The sequence below is a fragment of the Pisolithus orientalis genome (genome assembly GCF_024613125.1).
Source record: "Pisolithus orientalis strain OTSU chromosome Unknown F5J12scaffold_6, whole genome shotgun sequence".
NCBI lineage: Eukaryota > Fungi > Basidiomycota > Agaricomycetes > Boletales > Pisolithaceae > Pisolithus > Pisolithus orientalis.
The window spans coordinates 709,743-732,294 of NW_026260787.1; the positions used below are offsets into that span (position 1 = coordinate 709,743).

General features: G+C 51.2%; 11 protein-coding genes across 11 annotated transcripts; 6 read left to right on the forward strand and 5 right to left on the reverse strand.

Annotated features, from left to right (window-relative positions):
* The first annotated feature begins 73 nt into the window (after positions 1-73).
* F5J12DRAFT_813222 (uncharacterized protein) lies at positions 74-2,251 on the forward strand. Its single transcript, XM_051744934.1, has 5 exons — positions 74-507; positions 588-693; positions 749-1,440; positions 1,463-1,565; positions 1,615-2,251. Exons 1-5 carry the CDS (start codon positions 139-141, stop codon positions 2,124-2,126), a joined length of 1,782 nt encoding a protein of 593 aa, XP_051602625.1. The 5' UTR covers positions 74-138; the 3' UTR covers positions 2,127-2,251.
* A 711-nt stretch (positions 2,252-2,962) lies between these two features.
* Positions 2,963-4,818, reverse strand: F5J12DRAFT_890100 (MFS general substrate transporter; the record flags this gene model as incomplete). The annotated part of the gene is made up of 12 exons (XM_051747381.1): positions 2,963-3,057; positions 3,109-3,295; positions 3,346-3,389; positions 3,442-3,519; positions 3,570-3,667; positions 3,772-3,956; positions 4,017-4,088; positions 4,145-4,248; positions 4,307-4,319; positions 4,370-4,429; positions 4,487-4,531; positions 4,579-4,818. The coding sequence occupies 12 exons, from the start codon at positions 4,816-4,818 to the stop codon at positions 2,963-2,965; spliced, it is 1,221 nt and encodes a 406-aa protein (XP_051602626.1).
* A 336-nt stretch (positions 4,819-5,154) lies between these two features.
* On the forward strand, positions 5,155-7,285 carry F5J12DRAFT_488626 (uncharacterized protein). Its single transcript, XM_051739665.1, has 9 exons — positions 5,155-5,658; positions 5,728-5,794; positions 5,861-5,966; positions 6,026-6,181; positions 6,257-6,450; positions 6,511-6,676; positions 6,744-6,805; positions 6,870-7,055; positions 7,107-7,285. The coding sequence occupies exons 1-9, from the start codon at positions 5,491-5,493 to the stop codon at positions 7,115-7,117; spliced, it is 1,116 nt and encodes a 371-aa protein (XP_051602627.1). The 5' UTR covers positions 5,155-5,490; the 3' UTR covers positions 7,118-7,285.
* Positions 7,286-7,754: 469 nt separating this feature from the next.
* Positions 7,755-9,295, reverse strand: F5J12DRAFT_813296 (uncharacterized protein). Its single transcript, XM_051744935.1, has 6 exons — positions 9,143-9,295; positions 8,971-9,085; positions 8,506-8,907; positions 8,152-8,440; positions 8,047-8,090; positions 7,755-7,982 (listed from the first exon to the last, which is right to left on the reverse strand). Exons 1-6 carry the CDS (start codon positions 9,261-9,263, stop codon positions 7,937-7,939), a joined length of 1,017 nt encoding a protein of 338 aa, XP_051602628.1. The 5' UTR covers positions 9,264-9,295; the 3' UTR covers positions 7,755-7,936.
* On the reverse strand, positions 9,296-11,068 carry F5J12DRAFT_813300 (uncharacterized protein). The gene is made up of 7 exons (XM_051744936.1): positions 10,886-11,068; positions 10,633-10,827; positions 10,544-10,579; positions 10,425-10,506; positions 9,738-9,855; positions 9,590-9,686; positions 9,296-9,538 (listed from the first exon to the last, which is right to left on the reverse strand). The coding sequence occupies exons 1-7, from the start codon at positions 10,904-10,906 to the stop codon at positions 9,494-9,496; spliced, it is 594 nt and encodes a 197-aa protein (XP_051602629.1). The 5' UTR covers positions 10,907-11,068; the 3' UTR covers positions 9,296-9,493.
* Positions 11,069-11,283: 215 nt separating this feature from the next.
* Positions 11,284-12,157, forward strand: F5J12DRAFT_890105 (DNA-directed RNA polymerase III, subunit Rpc31; the record flags this gene model as incomplete). The annotated part of the gene is made up of 6 exons (XM_051747382.1): positions 11,284-11,352; positions 11,422-11,551; positions 11,609-11,743; positions 11,801-11,865; positions 11,925-12,093; positions 12,144-12,157. The coding sequence occupies 6 exons, from the start codon at positions 11,284-11,286 to the stop codon at positions 12,155-12,157; spliced, it is 582 nt and encodes a 193-aa protein (XP_051602630.1).
* A 1,272-nt stretch (positions 12,158-13,429) lies between these two features.
* F5J12DRAFT_967690 (uncharacterized protein) lies at positions 13,430-15,593 on the reverse strand (the record flags this gene model as incomplete). The annotated part of the gene is made up of 10 exons (XM_051750026.1): positions 13,430-13,878; positions 13,940-14,022; positions 14,071-14,186; positions 14,269-14,404; positions 14,501-14,631; positions 14,729-15,021; positions 15,075-15,258; positions 15,331-15,360; positions 15,433-15,480; positions 15,534-15,593. The coding sequence occupies 10 exons, from the start codon at positions 15,591-15,593 to the stop codon at positions 13,829-13,831; spliced, it is 1,131 nt and encodes a 376-aa protein (XP_051602631.1). The 3' UTR covers positions 13,430-13,828.
* A 1,449-nt stretch (positions 15,594-17,042) lies between these two features.
* F5J12DRAFT_716853 (uncharacterized protein) lies at positions 17,043-18,331 on the forward strand (the record flags this gene model as incomplete). The annotated part of the gene is made up of 2 exons (XM_051741033.1): positions 17,043-17,415; positions 17,523-18,331. The coding sequence occupies 2 exons, from the start codon at positions 17,043-17,045 to the stop codon at positions 18,329-18,331; spliced, it is 1,182 nt and encodes a 393-aa protein (XP_051602632.1).
* Positions 18,305-19,510, forward strand: F5J12DRAFT_489265 (uncharacterized protein). The gene is made up of 3 exons (XM_051739667.1): positions 18,305-18,355; positions 18,407-19,327; positions 19,375-19,510. Exon 2 carries the CDS (start codon positions 18,643-18,645, stop codon positions 19,324-19,326), a length of 684 nt encoding a protein of 227 aa, XP_051602633.1. The 5' UTR covers positions 18,305-18,355; positions 18,407-18,642; the 3' UTR covers position 19,327; positions 19,375-19,510.
* A 490-nt stretch (positions 19,511-20,000) lies between these two features.
* F5J12DRAFT_489239 (homoserine dehydrogenase-domain-containing protein) lies at positions 20,001-21,631 on the forward strand. Its single transcript, XM_051739666.1, has 4 exons — positions 20,001-20,605; positions 20,690-20,815; positions 20,870-21,174; positions 21,246-21,631. Exons 1-4 carry the CDS (start codon positions 20,069-20,071, stop codon positions 21,409-21,411), a joined length of 1,134 nt encoding a protein of 377 aa, XP_051602634.1. The 5' UTR covers positions 20,001-20,068; the 3' UTR covers positions 21,412-21,631.
* Positions 21,632-21,640: 9 nt separating this feature from the next.
* On the reverse strand, positions 21,641-22,546 carry F5J12DRAFT_813337 (uncharacterized protein). The gene is made up of 4 exons (XM_051744937.1): positions 22,484-22,546; positions 22,181-22,428; positions 21,966-22,096; positions 21,641-21,909 (listed from the first exon to the last, which is right to left on the reverse strand). Exons 1-4 carry the CDS (start codon positions 22,484-22,486, stop codon positions 21,878-21,880), a joined length of 414 nt encoding a protein of 137 aa, XP_051602635.1. The 5' UTR covers positions 22,487-22,546; the 3' UTR covers positions 21,641-21,877.
* Between the last annotated feature and the right edge of the window lie 6 nt (positions 22,547-22,552).

The window sequence follows — 22,552 nt, forward strand, 5'->3', positions numbered from 1 at the left end:
CCGGACTCGGCCGGTCCGGCCACGTGACCCAAGCCGGGATTGACCTCCAGGCACCGACAAGCCATATCACGCTGCCAATCTCTTCACCGCCTACCGCAGAGACAGGTCCTTTTTTTTCTCTGCTTTTTTTATGCGTCTATGGAACCCATTCGACAGCAGGATAACTCGCAGAAGGACTTCCTGGCCTCACTGTTTCCCGAGTTCACTGGGGACTTGCATCGTTCTGCACTGGATGCTCACCAGACCACCCTCAACAGTGGGCTGATACAAGGACAGCGCATCCACAACCACCAACTGTCAAATAGCGTGCCCTTCACCCCTCCTATGGACCTTCTGGCAATGAGCAATCTTATGTCCATGCAGGGTATGGATCCCAATCAACAGAACCTGTCCTCTGCATCGACCTTCACACCCCAATTGCTTCTCGAGCAACAATACAAACTCACCCAGCTACACCAACTACAGCAACTCCAGAACCAGATACAGAGCCAGATATTCCAGCAGCAAGTAAGTAACTCTCCCCGGATACTCCCACGATACCCCTCTCCCTCCGCCTAGGTCATACTCAACCAACACCTGTTTCCTAGCTTGCGCTTATCAGCGGACAAACGACGCTTGCTGCCCAAGATTCCAGTGCAGAAGCTCAGCGTGAACAAGTCCCGTCGGGTGCATTTAATGGCCTTCCCACTCCTTGTAAATGCTCTACCCTATTTTTGTTGCCTGGCTTCTCAGAGATAACATGTGGCAGTATCGTCCACCGAGCTTCGTCCTCTTCCTGATTCCGATTTCCTAAACCGTCTGAACACGCCGTATACCAATTCTCACCAAGATTTGTACAATTCTCAAGCGATGGATAGTATTCCTTTGCCTTCCCCACAGGAGCCTGCAGGAACGAGTTATTACATGAGGCACCCAGGATCCGCCTCCGCCCCTGCAAATATCGCTTTCCACATGAGCCCCCCATTCCCTCTCCCATCTCCTTCCGATCTTGACATCGATGTTTCCCCACTTACTAGTCCATGGCTGGCTGCCTCTCAGCAGCAACCCGTCAGATCAGCGGCCAAACGCGCCGCGTCTCCGAGCGCCGAAGATCATCCCCAAACGAGCAGGAAACGTCTGACCCCTGCGTCTACTGCCGCGAAAAAGACACCTCGGAATGCCAAATCGGCAACGTCAACCCCCCTGTTGCGCTCCGTCAAGGGAAGGCGGAACAGCACTATTGCAGAAAATGACTCTCCTTCACCCGTTGACTTATCCATGCCACCCCCTGCACCACCAGGCACGAATTCTTCACCTCCCTTACCAACCAATGCAGATATTGCGACCGTGCCCTCACAAGAGGATACCCGCATCACTCCAGTTACACCGGCTAGCATCATGAACCTGGGTCGACTGGGTGTCAGTAGTAGTCTTGCACCCACGTCGCAAGCTTCACGTGGGGTCAGACCAGGACAAGGGCAAGGAACCCGCAAAATCCAAGCTTCCTGCGGAGACCGCCTCGGCCAAGGGTTCTCGGAGACTTACGCTACCATTAATCAGCCCTGGACCGAAACCCATCCTTCCAGGTGTGACCCATGCCTTCGTGATCGATGTTGGTCTCTGACATATTTTAAGCTGGACCTCCATCCGCGGTCAATCTCAGCTCATCGACGGTGTCCCAGCCCGTGCCACAGACGCGCAAGTCACACAAGGACGCAGAGCAAAAACGACGAGATTCTCTCAAAACGGCTTACGATGATCTGCGTATGCTCCTCCCACCGATCCCGCTTCCTTCGGACGAAAACTTCCCAGACGAGCCAATCTTACCTGGCGCACTACCGCCTCGGGGACCACCCAAGGCTGGTGGGGACGGTCCTAACAAGGGTGTGAGCAAGCTGCAGTTACTGCGATGTGGGAATGACTACATAAGACGTCTCGAAGAGCGAGTAGACAGGCGCGACAAAGAGATCATGGATCTGAGGAAGGAGGTACTGAGGCTACGCCTGTTGGCAGGCGACGACGGGCTCAGGGGCGAGGAAAGCATTGATCTGGAGAAAGACTTGGATGCCATCGAAGCAGGGAGCAAGCCACTTGGGCAATCATCTGCCACCATGGGTGAAGACGATGGAGATGACGGGGATGAGTGAAAGTTACCGACGGAAGAAGGAAATATGAATGTATTTATCTTACTTTCGTCTTTTTGCAGTGAACATATGATATGTACTACGCTTCGGGGGTTGACCAGAATCCAGATGCGCTTTTTTTGCGAAACTTTTCAACAATGCAAACTTCAACGTTCAACGTTGTCAACTGTCAGATTTCTTGCAGTCTATGGCACAAGGTCTCAGTTATTCACGCTCTAGTGAGCATCTGGTTGGTCACGTGATATCTGCAAGGATCAAGGGTACCTACGAGCCCCGATATTAGGTAGTTTCATCCTTCACTATTTACTAGCAATCCGTAAGATTCGATAGACATTGTAATTCGATGATACCTACGACGTGGCCATCTTGTTACCCCTCCTGTTCCTCCACAATTTCCTCGATCTCCGCTTTCCCCTCCCTCGTTTATCGTCTCAGGAGGGCGGGGCCCTTTGATGGACCTTACATGTAGGTTTGCTTTGATACCGAAAGCATCTTCGTTCATTGATATAGACATATCTCTGTTGCAAGCCACTCGAAATCGTGCTTTGTGCTATCATGCATGTATACTTTGCCTACGATATCCTACGTCGCTGCACCATTATAAATGCTATGACCCCGTACATATCTGCCGCATTTCGTGTATCCAGGAAATGTTTTCACGTCAACGAAGAACATTTGAGAAGTGCAAAATACACAAATATCAATCATCTCGCCGTGCACTATCGGGGACGAGAGCCCATATGAATGTCATGAAAGCCATCATGGACGCTAGTCTACAGGCGCACGGTAAAGGAAGGATCTCCACAAATGGCTGCACACTCACATCGGCTGCAAGGTTTTTATCCCGGATTTAGAGGCAATGGCTCCAGGAGTGTCACGAATGATAGCAGTGCAGAACCTGCTTGTCCGGATCCTGCTATCCATCCAATTGATCCTGTGAACGCATGTATAACTTAACAATGCTAAATAGCTGTGAAGAGCATACCCGTTAGGAGCCAGCGCGGTAACACCCGTCCGGCATGATTCATGGCAATAGGGTACATTGATCCCAAGAAGAAACCAACTACGGAAACGGTAACCGCTCCACCAACGAGGGACGGTACGAGCCATACTATCAACTCTAAACCTATAGCAAGGAAGGCGTAGACAAACAATGCACGCCGCTCCCCAACCTGCAGATGTCATGACCTCCCTAGGGATCTACGTATGAATACTCACTTACCTTGCGGTTCACCCATAGTAAAGAAACCCGACCAGCCGTGAGACCTACCGCGGTACCCGTTGTGAGATAAGTAAGTGTCTGGAGAACATACTGTACCTCCGAAGAATCCCGACGATATGTAGCCAGACGACGGACCTCCACCTCGAACGTCTATGATGTACGTGACGATCCAGCCTGTTCAAATGAGAAACTCAAGCACAGAAAAAGGATCCTAACAGACATACCTCCCACGGTGACCTCTACGCCCACGTACACGAGTATAAAGAATGCGAGGAGGTGAACCGCCCTGAGTGCAAATACTTGCCGGAACTGGCTGCGCTCGCTGTTACCCTTCTCGCAGGGCGGGATCCCTATCTGTGCTGAGACATTCTTACCCGAATATGAAGATGGTTTCGTACGTTATGTAAGGGACATCCGAAATCTTACCATCCTGATTTTTCAGTCGGAAGGACTGCAATCAGCAGAATAGAGTTCAGCAATGCCATGCCGAAGGAGCAAAGATAATGGAGCGACCAGTGCGGCTGCTGGGCGAACTGCGTCGCCACAAGTGGAGATGAAAATGCACCTGCGCCTACGCGACGGTTAGGAGATGAGATGTACTGAAAGCGTACCTACCGTAAGCCCGGAATTATCAATAGGTAAAGTTACTCGCAGAAAATACATAACCATACCGCATGTAAAATTCCCATTTTCATTTCTGGGTTATCACGAAGACTGGCGACAAATCCATTTGCCTGGGCATTCTGTGAGGTAACAAAGCACTCAGTTCAGGGTGAAATGAATAGCCTTACGAACGAACCTGCAGGGCCATTCCAACGCCGTTGATAGCATACCATAACACGAAGAGAGGAAAGGGGGGAGTAGCGGACTCAAAACAATATGCGACAACTTGAAACAGCGATCCTGCACGGAAGTATCGTTTGAAATATTGTATCGTATGGCCGCAGACGATGCGACGCACCTAGTACGATAACCTGTGAAGTGGAGTCAACTTATAAGGGGACGAAGGAAAGACTGCAGCAACCTTTCCAAACCCATAGCGACCATCAAGCACTAGATTGGAAAGGGCTCCAGTCATAAAGCCCTAAGTATCGTGTCAAGTCTAAGTAGTCCTATGATTTTGGGAAAAGAAGCAACAAACAATGCATGCGAACACGAAAAGGAGAGATACAACAGCGAAGTTAACCTACAAGAATCAACAATACACAATTCCTTGACAAACAGAATACTTACACTGTACACCCGTTGTATCCGAGGCAAAAGAGGACCGGTCGTGCCATCATTCCATCCCGCAAGGTACAATGACCAACAGAGCGTCGCAAATTGGATGTGAGCACGCCTGCGCTGACCATTTTCCTTACCCTTCTGGCCCGCAGGTGTAACATCCCCTGTAGGACTTGGTACGTCGGCCGAGGGCTCCTGAAGCTGGATCGACTTCATCTCGACGTCCACGTCAACTTCTATGTTCTTCATTGCTCGAACTGGGTCTGACGAAGGGTGGATTGGGTTGCTTGATAAACGCTGGCTTATCGAAGCCTGGACGGAAAGCCTGTTCGCCTGCCCGACATATGACCCGACACACGTAAATTTTGTTGAGTTTACTTAACGGGCGTGGTCGAGAATATAGTACCGATTCAGGCGTTTTCACCGTGACCCCACCATCACTGATAACTGATCAGCATTCGTGTACGGCCCGACGGAACGGGGTTCCAGGTCGGACTGCACAACAAGACAGTCCAAGCTTTTGTCCACGCCCGAGGGGTTTGGAGAAAGACTTGGATGCCGTCGAGGCAGGGAGCAAGCCGCTTAGGCGATCGGCTACCATCGCGGGTGAAGGCGGCGGGAATGATGGGGATGAATGGAAGTTACGGATGGAAGAAGGAAATATGAATGTATTTATTCTTGCTTCGGGACTTGACATCGTACCATCGTCGGACACCAGAATCTTGTGCGAGATCTTGAAAAACTTCAAAACAATGTAACATTCAATTGTCGGGTTTCTTGCAGTCTGTGGCATAGGCCCTCAGCCACTTGCGTTCCTGTTGAGATTTATCATGCGATGTGAAAAATTGGGCATAGCAATAGTGACACCCACTTTGTTACTGCCTTGTGTTCCTAGTACTCTTAAACCTCCGACTTGGGACTATGGCTGCGCTTCCCAAGACCGCGCGAGCTTTGGTCGTGAAGCAATCTCCTCCCGAACGAAATCCGCTCTACCATGACGCTGTAATCGAAGAGCGGGTGATACCGATCCCCCTGGAAGAAGACCAGGTGATCGTGAAGATGGGCGCCGTAGCGTTCAATCGCAGAGACGTCAGTGCGATCCGACTCGAAACTTCGTCGATCGTGGACTGAACAAATGTTTTGTACGGGTTTTTGCAGCTCTGGATCCGACTAGGACAGTACCCAGGAATAACATTCGGGGCTACATTCGGCTCGGATGGTGCAGGCAAGTGACTACGAGGATGCATTCCCGTGGTAACACTAGTAGTCACTAAGAAATTTGTGCGAACAGGCAAGGTTGTTGCCTCTGCAAACCCGAACGATCCTTTGCTACATAGACGTGTGTTCCTCACTCCGATGAGGGGTTGGGAGAGCAGCCCGGACGCCCCCGAAAAGATGTGCGTGCTTTCTCTTGCACATGTCGTTTCAGACTTGCAACTTATTCGCCGCTCGGCAGGTCTGAGTTTGGGATTGTGGGCGGGGGGGCTAAACCCCCTCTTGGAACGTTTTCCGAGTACGTCGTCGTAGAAAGGGATCAGGTCCTGCAGACGCCTGAACATCTGGACGACGTCCATATGGCTGCCTGGCCACTTGGTGGTGTGACAGCTTGGAGGTCAGTACAGGCCGTACTCACGTTCATGAAGTCATGTCCTCAAACCTGACTGCCATGTGTTATACTTTGGCAAAGGGCTGTCATGGTCAATGCGCAAGTGACCGAAGGCCAAAATGTTCTCATCACTGGTATAGGTGGCGGCGTCGCCCTTACTGCCCTCCAGATTTGTATAGCGAAGGGCGTGAATGTCTACGTGACAAGCGGTAGTGAAAACAAGATCCAAAGGGCTATTGCGCTTGGAGCAAGGGGAGGAGTAATTTACAAGTCCAGTACGTTTCACCATCACATCCAATTAGTAGGTTCTTTCATTCGACGTTTTGCACCTATAGAGGACTGGCCCAGTCAACTTGGCAAACTGATCGGGCAACATAGTAACAGCGGCAGCGCCGGTGCTCCTGTGCAGCTCGATTCGGTTATTGACTCTGGAGGCGGAGATATCATGGTGCAGGTGAACAAACTCCTAAAGCCGGGTGGCAGAGTGGTCGTCTACGGGATGTGAGCATACACACTTGCAGCCCGTCTTCACCTTTCGGTTTGGTTTGTTTATTGATCAATCATTCAGGACCGCAAACCCCAAAATTAGCTTCACCATGCGAGAAGTGCTAAAACATCACCGTCTGATTGGTACGCCCTGCTGAACAGTGAATCCATGGGAGCATTCTGAAATTAATGGATGCCTCACTTGCAGGATCCACGATGGGTTCTTTCAAAGACATCAAGGACGCAACCACCTTCATGGACAAACATCGGATCGTGCCAGTCGTATCTCAGGTTTTGCAAGGGTTGGAAGCAGCTGAAGAGGGGTTCTCACTCTTGCAACGCGGAGATCAGTTTGGCAAGATTATCATTCGAATGGAAGATGAAAACGTGGAGGGTAAGGCGAACTTGTGATTCTGTCCTGCATACCATCATCGTGTATCGGTAGTTGGGTGCTAGTTTCACTGACGGCAACATGAGGTCCTCCCCCGACCCACAGAACAGCGATCCGTCATTAATCAGTGAGTTCATTACTTATCAAACAACATTCTGGACCGCGCTTCCCTGATTCTATGGTCCCCAGAATCTGTCCAATGAATTGGTTTAATATCTGACTTGAAAGATTGGCCTTACAAGCACTTCTTTCTGAAACACATCATGAGTGCTGGCATTTGAGCGTCGAGTACGGCGTCTTAGAGTGATCGAACGTGCCTCACAAGCCCAGTACGTTTCACCTGGAGACGGTGCAGGTGAACAAACTCCTAAAGACGGATGGCAGAGTGGTCGTCTACGGGATGTGAGCATGCCCACTGGCAGCATCTTCCCCCGTTGACTTGGTTCATTTATTAATCAATCACTCAGGATCGCAAACCCCAAAATTAACTTCCCCATGCGAGAGGTGCTGAAACATCACCATCCGATTGGTATGCCCTTTTCAACAGTGGATCTGTGGAAACATTCTGAAATTAACGGCTTGCGGGGGGTCCACGATGGGTTCCTTCAAAGACCTTAAAGACGCGACCGCCTTTATGGCCGAGCATTGGATCGTGCCTGTTGTATCTCATGTTTCGCAGGGGCTGGAGGCAGCTGGAGATGGGTTCTCACTCTTGCAACGCGGAGAACAGTTTGGCAAGATCATCCTTACACCATCATCGTGTATCGGTAGTGTGCGCTAGTTCCATTCTTGAGGATAGGAGGCTCCTTGGCCCACAGAGAACAGCGATCTATGATTAGACAGTAGTTCCTTGCTTATCATACAACAACATTCCGATTCGGCATTCAGTGGGCCCTTGACTGCGCCTCCCTGATTCTATACTCCCAGTATCTGTCCAAACCATTGGTTTAATATTTGATTTGAGATGAAAGAAGGGCAGGGCATTTGCACGCACTTCTTTCTAAAGGCATCATGAGTGCTAGCAAGAGAGCTCCACAACTACGGCGCAGATCGGTCAACAATAAACGGGACCTTAGGAAGCTGTGTACGAAAAACTCACTTCAATAGCCACCTCGAGGTTGTCATCACCACCAAGGCTTTCATGTATGTCAGCCATGAACTCGATAGCCGCGGCACATGGGAGGTGCGCGTCCAGTGATGGGAATGGATCTTCCAGGTCAACAACGTCCTTTGAGGAATCATCCGGTCGTGTGGGCTCCGCTTCGCAGTAGGGCGCCACGAACGACTCGAGCGTCGAGTACGGCGTTTTGGAGTGGTCGAGAATGCCTCGTAAGTAGTTCCATGCGGACATGTTGTTAGGGACGACGGATATCTGCATCTTCACGTACCTGCAATGATCCAGTCATCAATATATGTGAACTCTAGCTATGAAAAAATCAAAGGGATCCCCTACGTCAACTCCCTGCGCAAAACCTCATTTCGATCCTCCTCCCCCTTCCTCACCCCGCTCTGGAATACCACGAAGAAACGATGATGCCATGCCGAGTTGTTTCTCACGTCTACGTCAAGCATACCATCCACGAAACCAAGCTCGTTCGCCCAGAGCGCCTCATCGTTGAAGTGCGCAAGCAGCCACTGGCGGTACGACCAGGTGTGATAATTCTTCGCGTCTTCTTGGAGACAACCTGCGATAAAGGCAAGCTCTGGTGCTGGGTTGCGCGTCTGCTGCACGAGCAATCGGCGGTGATGCCATACTTGGTACGTCTTGAGGTACTTGACCGCGAGTTCGTCCATGAGGCAGAGCTCCTCTTCCAGAGGGACGCCGAGCGCCATCAGCGTCTTGTATCTATATTGCCTGAATGGTAAATGGGCACGGCGGTCTCGTCACTCGACGGGGAATGTGGACAAAGGTGCTCACCATGCAGAGTAGTGGGCAGGGTTCTGCCGGATGATATTTTCGGTGAGATCGAGGACTCGAAGACTTTTCTCCCCCGTCTTGACGATCCCTCTGAAATAATCTGTCGCATCCTTGTCTGATGGTGACACGGTTGAGATGCTGCCAATCTGCCCGAAAGATCATGCTCACGAACATTCGGGGGTGTAGAATATCGGGGCCAATGGCTTCACGCTCTCGTATTGAGGTAGAGGAACCACATCCTCCCACTCTGGCCGTTCAGCATAGAGTGCTGACTGGTTCTGCAAGTTTGCCATAAGCCAAGCAGTGTAGTGATGGACGATACAAGACTAGTGATCAGCATAATCTTATTATCTCGATACGCTGTATTCAAATCAGGACAGACACAAAATCACATCAAAACGCGACGCAGCCTAAAGTACACGGGGGACTACGGTAAGGAGCCAAGGCAACATACTAAAGAAACGGAACAGGTATCTACTTAGGCAAGAGAAGAGACAACACATGGGACCCAACATTCGACAACTTAGACGGCAGCAGCGGGTGTTGCGCTGTTGGCAGCCGTGTAATCCTATTGCCAATATAAGACGTGGCTCAAACGATAAAAGAAAACCCTTCGTACCTCCATTTCTGCGTCCAAATCAGCCACAGACTTCTGCGGGCGTTCAGTTGGCTTCCGGCGAGTCTTGAGCCCACGACGTCCACCGCGCGTTGCGGGTCTGATGACAACGTTGAGTAGCTGCCTTCCATAACGGTCCTACTAGACGAACCTTGCTACGCGAGTAGTAGTGGTGACGGCGGCAGCAGCGGCAGGTGCAACACGCGACGCGAGCGATTGCGGCGCTGGACGAGCGGGGTCAATGACAATCTCGATTTTCATGGGTCGTTCTGTATCACGAGAGACGAAGTGCGGGGGTGAAGATATTCATTAGTGGGCTGAGTCTCTGATGCAAGAGAGGCAAGCAAAAAGGGGACAGATACGAGGCACGAACGGCGACCCGACTGTTCATGCAGGGTCTCGGCACCATCTTCGGCGGGGTGCTTGCTCAATTCACGACAACGCCAGTCCGTCCAAACACTGCCGTCCCGTCGTTACAGTCCTATCCCGAGATCGGTCGAGCGATGACAGCTGTTCAGGCGGACCCCAACCGTGAACGCTAGGTTAACTTGCACCAGCTTCGACTCGATTCCGAGGACCGTACCGTATCGATCCGGAGCAGGCGACTACAATTTAACACTTCCGTCAAGAACCCACTGCAGAACTTGACCGCATGCACGTGCCACACTGCGAGGCGAGGACAGGTCAAAGTTGCCATCAAACCGTCAACTCGCATGTGGAGCATGAGTAGTGTCACGCCGTGCCCAAAGCCCCGATGGCAGCAAGCGCCTCCGCAAGGGGCAGATCATCTCTCCCCAGAGAGAAACAGCAAACGAGAAGAGAAAGCGGCGATACTAACTGCCATCGATCAATCGATTGTTGTACTGTTGGTAAGCCTTTGTGCCGTCTCCCTTCCTCTGGAAATGGACAGCAGCAACACCCTTCGACCTGCCAGTACTGTCGTAGTGCAAGGGTAACATCTCGAAGTGGACCAATAGTGCTATGGAAGAGTTCCTAGCACAAATCAGTAAGCGCCAAGTTGGAAGTAGGGGGGCACGTGTAGTTACCTTGATTTGTACTTCGTTGACGTCGCTTGGGAGGTTGGAGACAATGATCTTGTCCGCAGGTTGCGCGGAACTTGCGGGAGCCGCAGCCTTGGCAACAGTGGCATTCGCAGCAGCAGCACGGGCAGCAGGATTGCCCAATACTTGGGCTTTTGCAGAGGGGCGACGACGGCGTTGGCTCTTGCGAGCAGCGATAACCTTCGTAGAACACCATCTGTCAGAGTTGCACACGTGTAGCGGCAGAAAAAAAGCGTACATCATCGAGAGACTTGTCCATTGCACTTGAAATTGGGTTTTTTTAAAAAAAAAACGAGATTAGAATGCGACGACTTGGACGGAACGAGCTACGACGACTGCGGTAGGTTTAGGGAAGATGGGTGGCAACGACAAAGGGGCGACGTGAAGAGAAACGACTCGTGCGGCCAACAGATATATTCCGTCGGAGATTCATCTGGGTTCCAAATGTCAATCAACTGACGCGCGTGCCGTGCATGTCATCGTTCTTCCAATTTGATCTCCAGCGGATCCTGTGTGCTGTGCGATTCAATTCTAGGAGTGCAAATCAGAAAAATGTCAAGAGGTGGGCGAGGAGGAGGGCTCCGTGGTGGGCGAGGGGGGTTTCGAGGCGGTGGAAGTGGTTTCGGTGCTGGAGCGATGCCGCCCATGGGCTTGACCTTCGCCGATGTGCAGGCGATGTCGAGGGAGGCAGATGCGTTATACCCCGTACGGTTGGATTGGCGTTTAACCTATGTGTTGCTCGGATGATATGTCTCATGGAATTTATATGTGCAGCCCCTCGAACCTCTTCCCGTCCTCCTCGACTACTCTGAAGAGGAAAAACGGATATGTGAACTGCAGAATGGCTTTGGAACTCGATTGCGCAAGTCTGCGTACTACGTTGTGGAAGCAGTGAAGTCCAACGGTCAATAATGCAAACTGCTGGCAGTTTTATGCCGATGAATCTAACCTTATCTTCCAGAGCTTGAACGCTTCTCAGATAAATATCGTCAATCGCCAGCGTCCCAGCCGACCCTGAGAAGGGTCGACCTCCACGCTCCATTCTTTCCACAGGAAATCTTCGAGGGTTACTTCAACCCCAGGAAAAAGCGGAAAAGTGTGTTGCTGTATTGCGCTTCTAGAAGCATTTGTTGAGAATGACGTCCCGGTATAGCGGAGAAGAAACCTAAACTCTCTCGTCCGCATCTTGACGATTTTGATGATGATGCCGAGGAACAGGTAAGTGCACTGGAAAGGGCTGTACATTCGCACACTAGCTAAGTCCGGCGACCCCACAGGACAAGAGCGGTGACGAAGGGTCCAACCCCGGTTCACAGCAAGCTGAGTCTGATTATGACGTCGACGAAGAGTACGATAATGACTACGCCGACAACTACTTCGACAACGGCGAGGGCGACGATCTAGATGATATGGTGGGCGGGGGAGGGGGGGACGATGGAGGGGGCGGTAACGCATCTTCATTTCTCCCGGTTCCGTGTGAACTAACGATATGATAGGCGATTGGGATTAATATCAGCCCTTTACTCTACTTCTCTCCTCATGGAGATCTGTTGTCATACCTGATGCCAACAGGGTATGCCTCGCGGTCAAACAGTCATCCTGTATCCATAATGTTCACACAGCAGCGGAAATGAAACCTAGGGGAAACAATATTGAAGAACTACTTTTTTGATAACGCACACTGCTACTTTTTCTCAGAACCTTGTCCACCCGTTGCAGTGCACGTACTGTGCAGTGGCTCGTGCGGCTTCAAACAACCATACTACGAAATGGCCTTCCCTTAGCCTTCCGGGGTTTCGTTCAACTGCAGCTTCGCAGCTCCTTCTATAGCCATATGTTCCTGTCCAATAACCGTTAACAATGTCCGTGTGTCTTGAACTTCCATGTCGTACGCGCAATACCGTGACGTTCGAATAGGGTGGAAATCGGGGGAAATGTCAGGAACGCAAACGTATAGCTTGGGTATCCGTGAAGTGGATTTGGTTCAGAACAGTTGAACTGAAACTCCTTTTGACGGTTTAGAGTGCGTGCGTCAACTTCTCTGAAAGACGCCCGCTAAGCCCCAGCAGAGCTGCACCAGGCTACCCGGGAAGTCAGCCAGTATTAGAGCATTTCTACGCGTACACGTTTTTATGACATCTCCTTGGATGTGAAGAACCATGGAGATCGTTTCCGCAGGCCAGCGCTTCGGGCATATTACGCAGCAAGCCTAGTTAAGACGAGGTTGATGTGGATGGTGCGACTTGCACAGCAGGATGATGCTAGGATGACCTGCTGGATCGTGCCCGTACCTCAATATCCAGTGTGGGTCCAAGGTCGATTCGTCATACTTTATACTGACTTCAAGGGTTCCAGCAAGCAGACACGTGTTCCGTGCACCTGACAGTGACGTCGACGACCCAAGAGCAGGAGGTGAACACGTTTCTATGTACGCACTCACCTGACGCGGCCCAGCAGCACTCCTTCAGGAGCTTGTATCATCCGGGAACGTGTCCTTGCTCGCACACGCTAAATGATTGATCCGAACGGAAGTTATAGTAGCCTTCCGAGGATAACATCTACCATGTAGCATGACGGGCATCCATACGGCTGCCCTTGTACACCCGAAGCCCACGACCAACGTACGCGGGCTTTAAATGTAAGTGTGCCTATGAAAGTGATGTCCAGTGACCATCAAAAGTGAGGATTCAATCGTTTGCAATGGCTGGACTCGCATCAGACAAAGATTAAACCGATCGGTATTCTCCAGCCCCATTCTCATCACATGGACTGGTCTCGAGTCCGACCGGAATGCGAGCAGAAGCCTGACGGCAAAGTCCAGTTGGGAAGAGTGAAGATGGACTCAACCGTTGCAGAGCAGATAGAAACGGGATAGTGTGGGTGTCATATACAGCCATGCTGATGCTGGCCCATCAAGTTGAGACAGATGAGTTGCTCGACAGGTGAAACGATCGGAGCCACATGTCAAAATATCGAACGCTTGTCGACACTGCCTACTGTAGACGTCTCTGCCATACGCATCATCCATGTAGCCCTGAACTACCTGTAGCACTACACGCAGGGATCTAAATCTATTAAATACCACCGTCCTCCGTCCTAGTATTGGGTAACCGGTAATACGAACGCGGGGTAACATCGGAGGTCATTCTACCAAAGGGGCCTCGAGTGACAAACGGATTCATTAGAGTTTCTTGATGATGGCTTGAGTGAACTCCGAAGTTGTGGCAGAACCTATGATTGGCACATGGAAATTAGTAAAGCCCAAGTGGAGATATGTACGTATCACGCTCACCACCCATGTCTGCCGTCCGTACTTCCCCGGCGTTGATGACGTCGAACGTGGCACTTGCGATGTTGTTCGCAATCAAGTCGAGACTAGACAGGATTGAAACATGGCGATCTGAAAAGGAGAGAGATCCTTACCCTAGGTGTCTCAGCATCATGGTTGCACTGAGGATCATTGCGGTGGGATTGGCACGGTTGGTACCCATGATGTCCGACGCGACGTGTCTGCATCCCGGCTCGAATAATGCATAATCCTATTGTCACCCCCGACCAAGTCACACGAGCGGCGAGAGCAAATCAGATGCGATGCACATACGGTAAACCGAGAAGACGTACGGAGCCAACATTGCATCCAGGAACAACACCTGGGCCACCAACGAGCGCCGCGCCTATGTTAGAAATGATGGCACCGTACAAGTTTGGCATGACCATCACGTCAAATTGGCCCGGCTTCGCAACGAGCTGCATCGACCTGCCCAACACACCAACGCGTCAGTCGTATCCCAAACCTTGCACGGGATTTATTCCGACAGAGGGAAGTGAAACAACGGTTGGTTAGAGGACGTACGTGTTATCGACAATCATGTCGTTCGCTACGATGCCGAGTGACCTGTAATTTTCCGCAACCTGGCGGAACGTGTTCAGGAACAGGCCGTCGCCAAGTTTCATGATATTGGCTTTGTGTATGCAAGTAACTTTCTTATTTCACATGCGAAAAACGTTAGATTCAGTCATTCCAGGGCGCGTGCAACACTGCCGATGCGCACGCTGGGAGATGACGAAGTGGCGCACATACCTTCCTGCCGTTTTTCAGAGCGAAATCAAACGCGAACCGCGAAATACGCTCCGCCTTGGCACGCGTCATGACCTTGAGACTCTCGACGACACCAGGGTAGGACTGGTGCTCGAGTCCTGAGTACTCACCCTCGGTGTTTTCACGAACAATGACGAAGTCGACGTCTTTGTGGCGAGTCGGGTAGCCTGGTAGAGACTTGCAGAGCACTACAGAAGCGTAGATGTCGAGTTGCTGTCGCATCGCGACATTCCATGATATATGGCCCGACTGGGATATGGGAGTAAAGAGGATTCCTGCAAGCGCATCAAGGGCTGGAGAAAAGGCGTTGAAAATAGACAAAGCCTACCCTTTAAACCGACGCGGTTGCGCTGGAGGCTCTCCATAGCCAGCTTGAAGAGGTCCTGACCGGCGGAGGAGACGCCGGAGACGTTGTATTGCTCCCATTCGATCGGGGCGTTCACGTACTCGAATATTTCTTTCACGGAGTCCGTGATCTCGGAGCCGACACCATCACCAGGGATCAGAGTGACCTGATTGTCAGTCGCGTACGTGCGTGGTATACGTTATGAGCGTACAGTGGGAGCTATTGAGGGAACACGCACAGTGTATACGCCTCCGTATTTTGTTGGCGCCTAATGAAAAAAGCGATTGTAAATTGCTGGATATCCATACCCCCCAATCAGTGACTGTGGTGAGTTACGCACCCGTTGGGTAACCTTTGGATATCCTGCCGAGAGTGTCGTTGCAGTTCTCTGAGTCGTTTTGGTAACGTCACCATGAATGAAGCCGAGCAAGCAAACCAGACAGATGTACTCACCGACCGCACCACAGGGCGCGTCGCCGCCGACAGAGCGTTGCGAAGCATCTCTTGCGGTACAAAGAGAGGAAACTGAAAATAAAAAATATACAAGACCAGTCCACAAGGAAGGATCCGGAACCGTTGCACAGACATCGGCCTTCGGGGGCGTCGGAGGGATATCGTCACGTGATTTACTCCTATCTGACGCCCCAAGGCGTGCCTTCTGGAATCGTCCACTGCTCGGGCGCGCTCCATGTTCCTGTTTGTGACAAGGTGGATTATGGAGTGTATTTGTTTTTTCGGAGGTCTTCGCGGGTTGCTATGGTCGCACCACCCTGAACTTCTTTCGTTCGCTGGATAACTTACGCCACAACATATTTTCCTTGGGAGAGGAGATCGAACGGTGGTCGATTCTGACAATAAGTAACCAACTGGGTGTGCTAGGGTACGATGACAATGAGGCCTCTGATATATTGCAAAGAATACCCGGATCACCGTGGAACCGGTCACAAGTCGGATCAAATCAAAAAGAAGCTTTTACTTGGTGTTTGACAAAGCTGTGGGACTAGCCTGGACAGACGCATCCTTGCGATATCACAGTTAGGGAGATGCACGAAACCATGAGGACTGCTTTGCACGTAGGTTATTGTGATGATTGAGGAGAAAGTTCTGATCGTCACGCGAATTCGGGTATATATGGGAGAAGCATTGTATTCCTTACCAATGATCGATTACAGTAAGAGGCCAGGCACCATTTCTGTTTGTGGAGTTCCTTGATGCGGCAGGGTAGGGTCCTGTGTGTGGGGAGGAAGTAATGGTCATGGGTTCATCGGGGCTGCGCACACTTCGCTTCCTGATTCTGATAAGTAGCCATTTCCCACGGAGCGGCATGTATAGAACACTTGCTATTCAGAGTAGATACGAGTGAGGGAACGCCACAGCTATGAAGTCAGGAGCCGAACTGATTGTAAAAGTACGTAGGTCCCATTGTGGATGCAACGAGGCGGACTGCTTGTTGTGGAAGTCGAATTGAGTGGAGAGATATGAAGCTTGACGGAGGTAGACAGGTTGATAGCAATGAAACTCCACAGCCTCCGATAAGGCTGGGTTATGTATTGCAATGAACGTCGAGAACCCAACGTTATCGTTGTTCTTGCATTCAGCAAGGGGTAACAGTGTACTTAGGGCTCAGCACGCCGTGACTGTTGCCAGGACAGACGACATCGAGGCGTCGTCGGGGACCAAACCCGATGGTATCAGGTGTCCCCCGGAGTTTTAATCTCCGATTGATCATGGGGACTGCCATAAGAGGAAGGCTTTACGCCAGCTGCCGTGATCGGAGTTTGAAAAATGATGGCCCGGCTTACAATTAGAGAGGCCGAGATATATAATTTATTCTTTTTATTTTTCGACCGCATCCCTTCTAATATTTTTACTCGATATCGCCCGTCGTCGTCTGCCACGTTGCCCTGCTCTCTCCCCCGTCCCACTCGCCCCTCTCCCATCCCTCGTCCCATGATACTCGCTCAGTCCCCAGTCTTCGTCCCCATGTCGCCCCCATCGATCCATCGCCGTCACCCATCCGCACCCCCAGCCGTCGTCGTACAGCCAACCAAAGTACCAGGCATCCTCTCAATATCAAAGCCAAGCAGGCCTACTCGTCCACAACATCATCCTCTGAGTCATCCTAGGCAGCACCGCTCGCCCAAACCGAAATCTCCCGCAGGGAAAACACAGCCACCGCAGCAGGATCCCCGCCCTGCAACGGACTCGTCCGCCAAGTCCACCCCCGTGAAGCAACCATCATCAGAGGCTGCTGCAGTTCCCACAGTCGACAGGACGACGACGGCACATCCCAGTACTCCCGCCGCGGACAAATCCGCACGAGGTAGACAAACCAAGTCTCCTAAAGATAAGGCATCCACCAGGTCTCTACTTCGTCCCCTAGTTGCGCAGCAAGTCGCTGATTTCCTTGCTTTCTCAGAAGTGCTTCAGACACTCATGGACGACGAAACAACGTCAGGCAACCCTCTCCTCCACTACCACCATCCTCGCAGGCAGAGGGTACAAATCTTATTCCCCCTCAGTCATTTGCCCGCCACACTAAGAACTTCGCCTCAAACTCCTTCGACCCTTTCCTCACGAGTTCAGACTCGGACTCCGACCACTCTCGTGCCTTCAACATGTCTTCGCCAGCCAAAGTCACCCCTCCCAAGTTGTCCGCCCAACCCTCTGGAAAGCTCGCTCGTCGTAGGAACCCTCCTACGCCCATGCCAGTTGCCAAAGCTGTCCCAGTGCCGCGGTCCAACACCCCGCACAACCGTCACTCTCTCTCCCGCTCGGCACCCAGCCATTCGAGCGCACCTTTGCGCCAGACAAGGCTCGCTTCTGCCGGTGCTGTCGCTGAATTCCCTGTATGTGACGACACCACCGACGCGGAGGATAATTCCCTCCCCACAACGCCTACTCGGGAGAGTACGTGGCAATTAGGGTTTGACGGCCCTCGCACGGCGCCATTAGCCACGCCACAGCGTTACCCCTTTGGTGGCCTCACCGGCGCTTTACCACCTTCCCCGACTCGCCACCGTCGCGCGCCGAGCGAGGGTGTCTTCAATATGTCCTTCGACGAGGAAATGTCTCTTTGGGATACCTCTGAAGAGCTGAAACAGATGTCAGGCTCCAGGCAGTTTGCTTCAGTTGGGCACAGCTTTGTCCGAGCTGGCCAAGACAAGTCTGGGTTCTTTGCTAGTTCTGTCTTCCAGAACGCTCCAAGTCCAGACGAGCTCCCCCCACCCGCTTTCTGAGCGGTTGTTTTTATCCGTGTAGAGGTTGGTTGGTGTATCGCTACCTCGCCATAACACCAGTTAACACTCTCACAGCATAGACTATTCGTATTGGCAGATTGCCCCCTTAGATTAATATCTCGTATATTCCGACATATTAATTCCCCCTCCCCGCCGCCGGAAGCCTTTCGAACTCCCAAGTGACATCGTCGCCAAAATGCAGATATCTTACACGCTCGTCGACCTCGATCTTCCGGCGCGCCCACTGTCTTATATCATGCTTTATCGATATCATTATCACTTCGACATCTTCTCGGCCCGATTGGTTATACATGTGGTCTTTTTCTGTTGGGGCAGTTGGCGTTTACGGTTGTAGGCGTCGCCGATCGAATAGTTCTAGCTCTTCACTCTGGTTTTTCCCTCGGTTCATCTCACTGGTCATGGTCAACTTCGCTTACGGTTCTCTCCTCACAACCTTCGTCCCAGATACAATAAATTCTGGGTGCCGACCCAGCGTCGACATTAACTACATCCTCGCTGGCGGCGGGTCTGCAGATCGCGTCTTTTCTCAGCTATATTACGTTCGCTTACGCCTATACCACCGTCCACCCTTTATTCTTTCAGATCAATGTGTCAGTATCCCATCGGTTCCACACTTTTTTTCTCTTGCATTCCGCATGTGTGCTTTCGCGCTCATCGCATCGGCATTCTCCTTCTGGATCCACCCGCGCTCTCGTGGTTCGGGTTGTACAAAAAAGACGAGAACGCACCGGGTCCGCAACGTAGCAAAGAAAAACTATATATCAAAGCAAAGGGATTGTCCTTCCGACTGTTGCCTATACGACGTTTCCCCACTCCTCGGCTCACTCTATCCTGCTCCCTATTGGTGTTTATCTGCCCATTCGCGAAAGCGAGGCGAGGTCTCCATCCATCCGAACCTCCCGAATTCCAAACTTCTACTCTGGGCTCTACACCTCCAGTTATATGTTCTTTTTGTGTTCTCTCTTCTTTCCTAATGTACGTGACTTTTGGTCCATTTTTTCGTCTTCTAACCTTTTTATAAGATAAATAAAATACATATGCACTTCCTACCCGTTGGCTCACTTCTTTCGGCGCTCGGCGGGATGGGTCTTCTGATTCCTTTTTCCACCTTCCGACTGTTGACACTATTGGCGTCTTGTTCTATGCCTTGCCCCCCCTCCTCATTCTTAAACTTCCGTTCTTGATTTCTTTTCTTTTTTCCTTGGGCGTCCCTTGTTCCTGGTGGCAGCGACTTTGGCTCCCTATCCATCAGTGCAATTCTTTTGTCCTCTGGTTCGTGCATCGGTGTATCGATATGATGGACTCGTACTATCCCCCCCTTCACCCGCCCTTACTTTTTCCTTCCCGCCGTATTTATGGTGGAGTTGCGTTTGGTAAGTATTTCGTTCGTGGCATTACTTTTTTCCAACTGATGTTTGATTGAATAGTCCGCTGCTCCTAGCACATTACTTTCGCCTCTTTCAGTGGGGTTTATATTATCCTCCTCTCAACACATACACATACATACGCTCCTTTTTCCCCCTGTTTTCAATTCTTCTGTTTTCGATCGAGTAAGATACAATTGATTTTGTCGTGCGCTGGTTTGTCAGTCGATGGCGTTACGATAGTTCTGATGAATATAGATGGTTTCCCTCTGGTGTGTTCGCACGGATGGAATTTTGTTAATCGATGGTTATCTTAGCGGCTCTGTGACCCTCAACACTTCAGAGAGCATCCATGAGCTGCCCCACCGTCCCCATTCACAAGGCTTTGCACGTCGCCGTCGTAGGCGTTGGGCTCGTCGGCAGGGAGTTCATGAGCCAGATGATCGCGAGCCGATACCCTTTCGTGCTTACCGGGCTGTGCAATTCGAAGCGCATGATCCTTAACGGATCCAGATCGGATGATCAATGCTTCAACCCCTCGCGTTGGGAAGATGCTCTTGCAGCGTCGAACACGCCTGTTGATCTGGCCATCCTGCGAGACGCACTGGCCCAATTTGTGAAGGAAGGCAAACGGGCCGTCTTGGTGGACAATACAGCGAGCGAGGATATCGCATTGACCTATCCGCAGTTTTTGGATGCGGGCGTTCACGTAGTCACGCCAAACAAGAAGGCTTTCTCTGGAGAGCAGGATTACTATCTTCGTTTGATTGGCCAAGGTGGAGGGGCGACTGCACCAGTAGTGAGGGGCCGATTCTTGAACGAGTCCACGGTTGGCGCTGGTTTGCCGATCGTCTCGACCTTAAGGGATTTGGTCGAGACGGGGGATAAGGTGCGTCTTTGTTGCTTCATCATGGAACGTCCCAATGTTTATTGAAGGCCTTTCTTTTTATTACTACTACACGGTGACACGCAGATCAAGAAGATCGAAGGCGTGTTCTCCGGAACGATGAGCTACATTTTCAATAACTTCTCCACTGGAGAACCAGGAGGTATCAGCTTCTCGGACGTCGTAGCCCAGGCAAAACAGAACGGTTACACTGTTCGTCGACCATCTCCAGGATACTCCTGAGATCTCACGCATTACATCACGCAGGAGCCGAACCCGATGGATGATCTCAACGGGGCAGATGTTGCCCGTAAGCTCACTATCCTTTCTAGGATGGTAGATCCCTCGATGCTTGCACTCCTACCGCACGGTTACAAATCCGTCGATACGCAGTCCCTGATTCCCCTTGAGCTCGAGTCCGTGAAGGACGGGGACACGTTCATACGGTGCCTCCCAGGGTTTGATGCCGAGATCGCGAAGAAGCGGGAGGAGGCTGCGATAGAGGGGTGTGTTTTGAGGTATGTCGGGATCATCGACGTCGAGAAAAAGGTCGTTAAGGCAGGGCTGGAAAAGTGAGTTCTACTTGTTATCTTCTTTTTTTTTTTTTTTTTTTTACGATAATATTATGGAAATTGTCTCGCAGATACCCGAAGACACATGCGTTTGCGACGTCGCTAGGTGGATCGGACAACATCATCATGTTCCATAGCGAACGGTACAGTCCACGGCCTCTGATCGTGCAAGGCGCTGGCGCCGGAGCGGCGGTCACTGCCATGGGTGTTATGAGCGATCTTTTGAAGCTCCTTTGATCCTTGCCAGTAGCCTGGGGATCGTGTATGTATATAACTACGGGTGCATGACACGTACACTCGAAGAATATGTATCACCACAATAGAGGGCCCGGTTTCGGCATATGTCAAGGACAAGCACAATGCCATTTGGTTGTTAGAGCGCGGTCGACGTTTTAGAACAAAGCCGATCAGCTCGGAGGCAGGCTCATCGCCGCAGTCAAAGCAGTGGAACCGTCAAGAGACGAACCGTAGCTGCCAAATCGGAGCAATCCATCCGATCAGTCTTTATTATCTCTTCGAGGAAGCTTTCCTCCCGCCTTTCTCTACAGTATGTGGGCTAATGAATGCCGTGTGGTTACATGGATTGTCGGCAGAGCCTCCACTTCCTCTCCGAATTGCTACAATCACGCCTGTAATACTCGCCACTTGATATGATCTCTACAGTCCCGACTTTCTGGTCATGTTGTTCCACAATACTGTATTATTAACGCGTTGAAGAGAGCGCCTTGGCAAGTACTGAAGGGGTTCATCGGTCACCGATGGCGAGAGATGCGTTTGGGTGTTCCACTCACTTGCATCATATTCAACCTCGGTGGGGTCTGTTCCTTGGACTTCCATGTGAATGCCATCAAAGCAGCGCCTTAGTGAATCACGCGAGGAAGCAAACACCATTTTCTGCTTGATCTTAGCCGTATCCGGGGACCTATAGAGAAATCGTTGTCGTCAATACGTGTGGTAAGGAGTTGAATCGAGATCGATCAGAGCCACTGATTATGAGGCGACGAACCAAGAGAAGAAACAGATTTTGTTCCTCTTCGCACTGTCCTTTTCGAATTCGAAATCATACACAGCCCATCGACATTCATTGTCCGGCAATTCTGCGAGGAAATTTTTGTATGACGCATCCGAGGAGGTCTTTAAGGTCACGACGCTGCGCATATCTGGAGAAAGGGAGAAGATGATGTACTTGTGTTTGCGATGCTTCAAATTCCTGAATTGTTCGACGCAGTCGTCTGAGACGGGAATTCCGGACGCCTTGTGCGACTGTTAGACAAGCCCATCGCAGTTGTCGATCTCAACGCTCGCTCACCATCGTTGTCACTTCGTAGTCGAGATAAGTCTAACCGGAAGATCGCGATCGCAGCCGTGTGGGGATGCT

Bases quoted from the DNA above. Each gene is read 5' to 3' on its own strand.
- F5J12DRAFT_813337 (XM_051744937.1), bottom strand. The intron at 22,097-22,180 runs GTTCGTCGCCTC...ATTTCTCTATAG, and splicing joins AAAATCTGTTTCTTCTCTTG to GTCCCCGGATACGGCTAAGA. The intron at 21,910-21,965 runs GTGAGTGGAACA...GAACCCCTTCAG, and splicing joins CGAGGTTGAATATGATGCAA to TACTTGCCAAGGCGCTCTCT.
- F5J12DRAFT_813300 (XM_051744936.1), bottom strand. From the start codon at position 10,906: ATGGACAAGTCTCTCGATGAT. The intron at 10,580-10,632 runs GTAACTACACGT...GATTTGTGCTAG, and splicing joins TCAACGAAGTACAAATCAAG to GAACTCTTCCATAGCACTAT. The intron at 9,687-9,737 runs GTTCGTCTAGTA...CGTTGTCATCAG, and splicing joins ACTACTACTCGCGTAGCAAG to ACCCGCAACGCGCGGTGGAC.
- F5J12DRAFT_489239 (XM_051739666.1), top strand. From the start codon at position 20,069: ATGAGCTGCCCCACCGTCCCCATTCACAAGGCTTTGCACGTCGCCGTC. The intron at 20,606-20,689 runs GTGCGTCTTTGT...GGTGACACGCAG, and splicing joins TGGTCGAGACGGGGGATAAG to ATCAAGAAGATCGAAGGCGT. The intron at 21,175-21,245 runs GTGAGTTCTACT...ATTGTCTCGCAG, and splicing joins GTTAAGGCAGGGCTGGAAAA to ATACCCGAAGACACATGCGT.
- F5J12DRAFT_489265 (XM_051739667.1), top strand. From the start codon at position 18,643: ATGTGGTCTTTTTCTGTTGGGGCAGTTGGCGTTTACGGTTGTAGGCGT.
- F5J12DRAFT_813296 (XM_051744935.1), bottom strand. From the start codon at position 9,263: ATGGCAAACTTGCAGAACCAGTCAGCACTCTATGCTGAACGGCCAGAG. The intron at 8,908-8,970 runs GTGAGCACCTTT...TTTACCATTCAG, and splicing joins CCTGCCCACTACTCTGCATG to GCAATATAGATACAAGACGC. The intron at 8,441-8,505 runs GTAGGGGATCCC...GGATCATTGCAG, and splicing joins GTTTTGCGCAGGGAGTTGAC to GTACGTGAAGATGCAGATAT.
- F5J12DRAFT_488626 (XM_051739665.1), top strand. From the start codon at position 5,491: ATGGCTGCGCTTCCCAAGACCGCGCGAGCTTTGGTCGTGAAGCAATCT. The intron at 5,659-5,727 runs GTCAGTGCGATC...GGGTTTTTGCAG, and splicing joins TAGCGTTCAATCGCAGAGAC to CTCTGGATCCGACTAGGACA. The intron at 6,451-6,510 runs GTACGTTTCACC...TTGCACCTATAG, and splicing joins AGGAGTAATTTACAAGTCCA to AGGACTGGCCCAGTCAACTT.
- F5J12DRAFT_813222 (XM_051744934.1), top strand. From the start codon at position 139: ATGGAACCCATTCGACAGCAGGATAACTCGCAGAAGGACTTCCTGGCC. The intron at 694-748 runs GTAAATGCTCTA...AACATGTGGCAG, and splicing joins TAATGGCCTTCCCACTCCTT to TATCGTCCACCGAGCTTCGT. The intron at 1,566-1,614 runs GTGTGACCCATG...ACATATTTTAAG, and splicing joins ACCGAAACCCATCCTTCCAG to CTGGACCTCCATCCGCGGTC.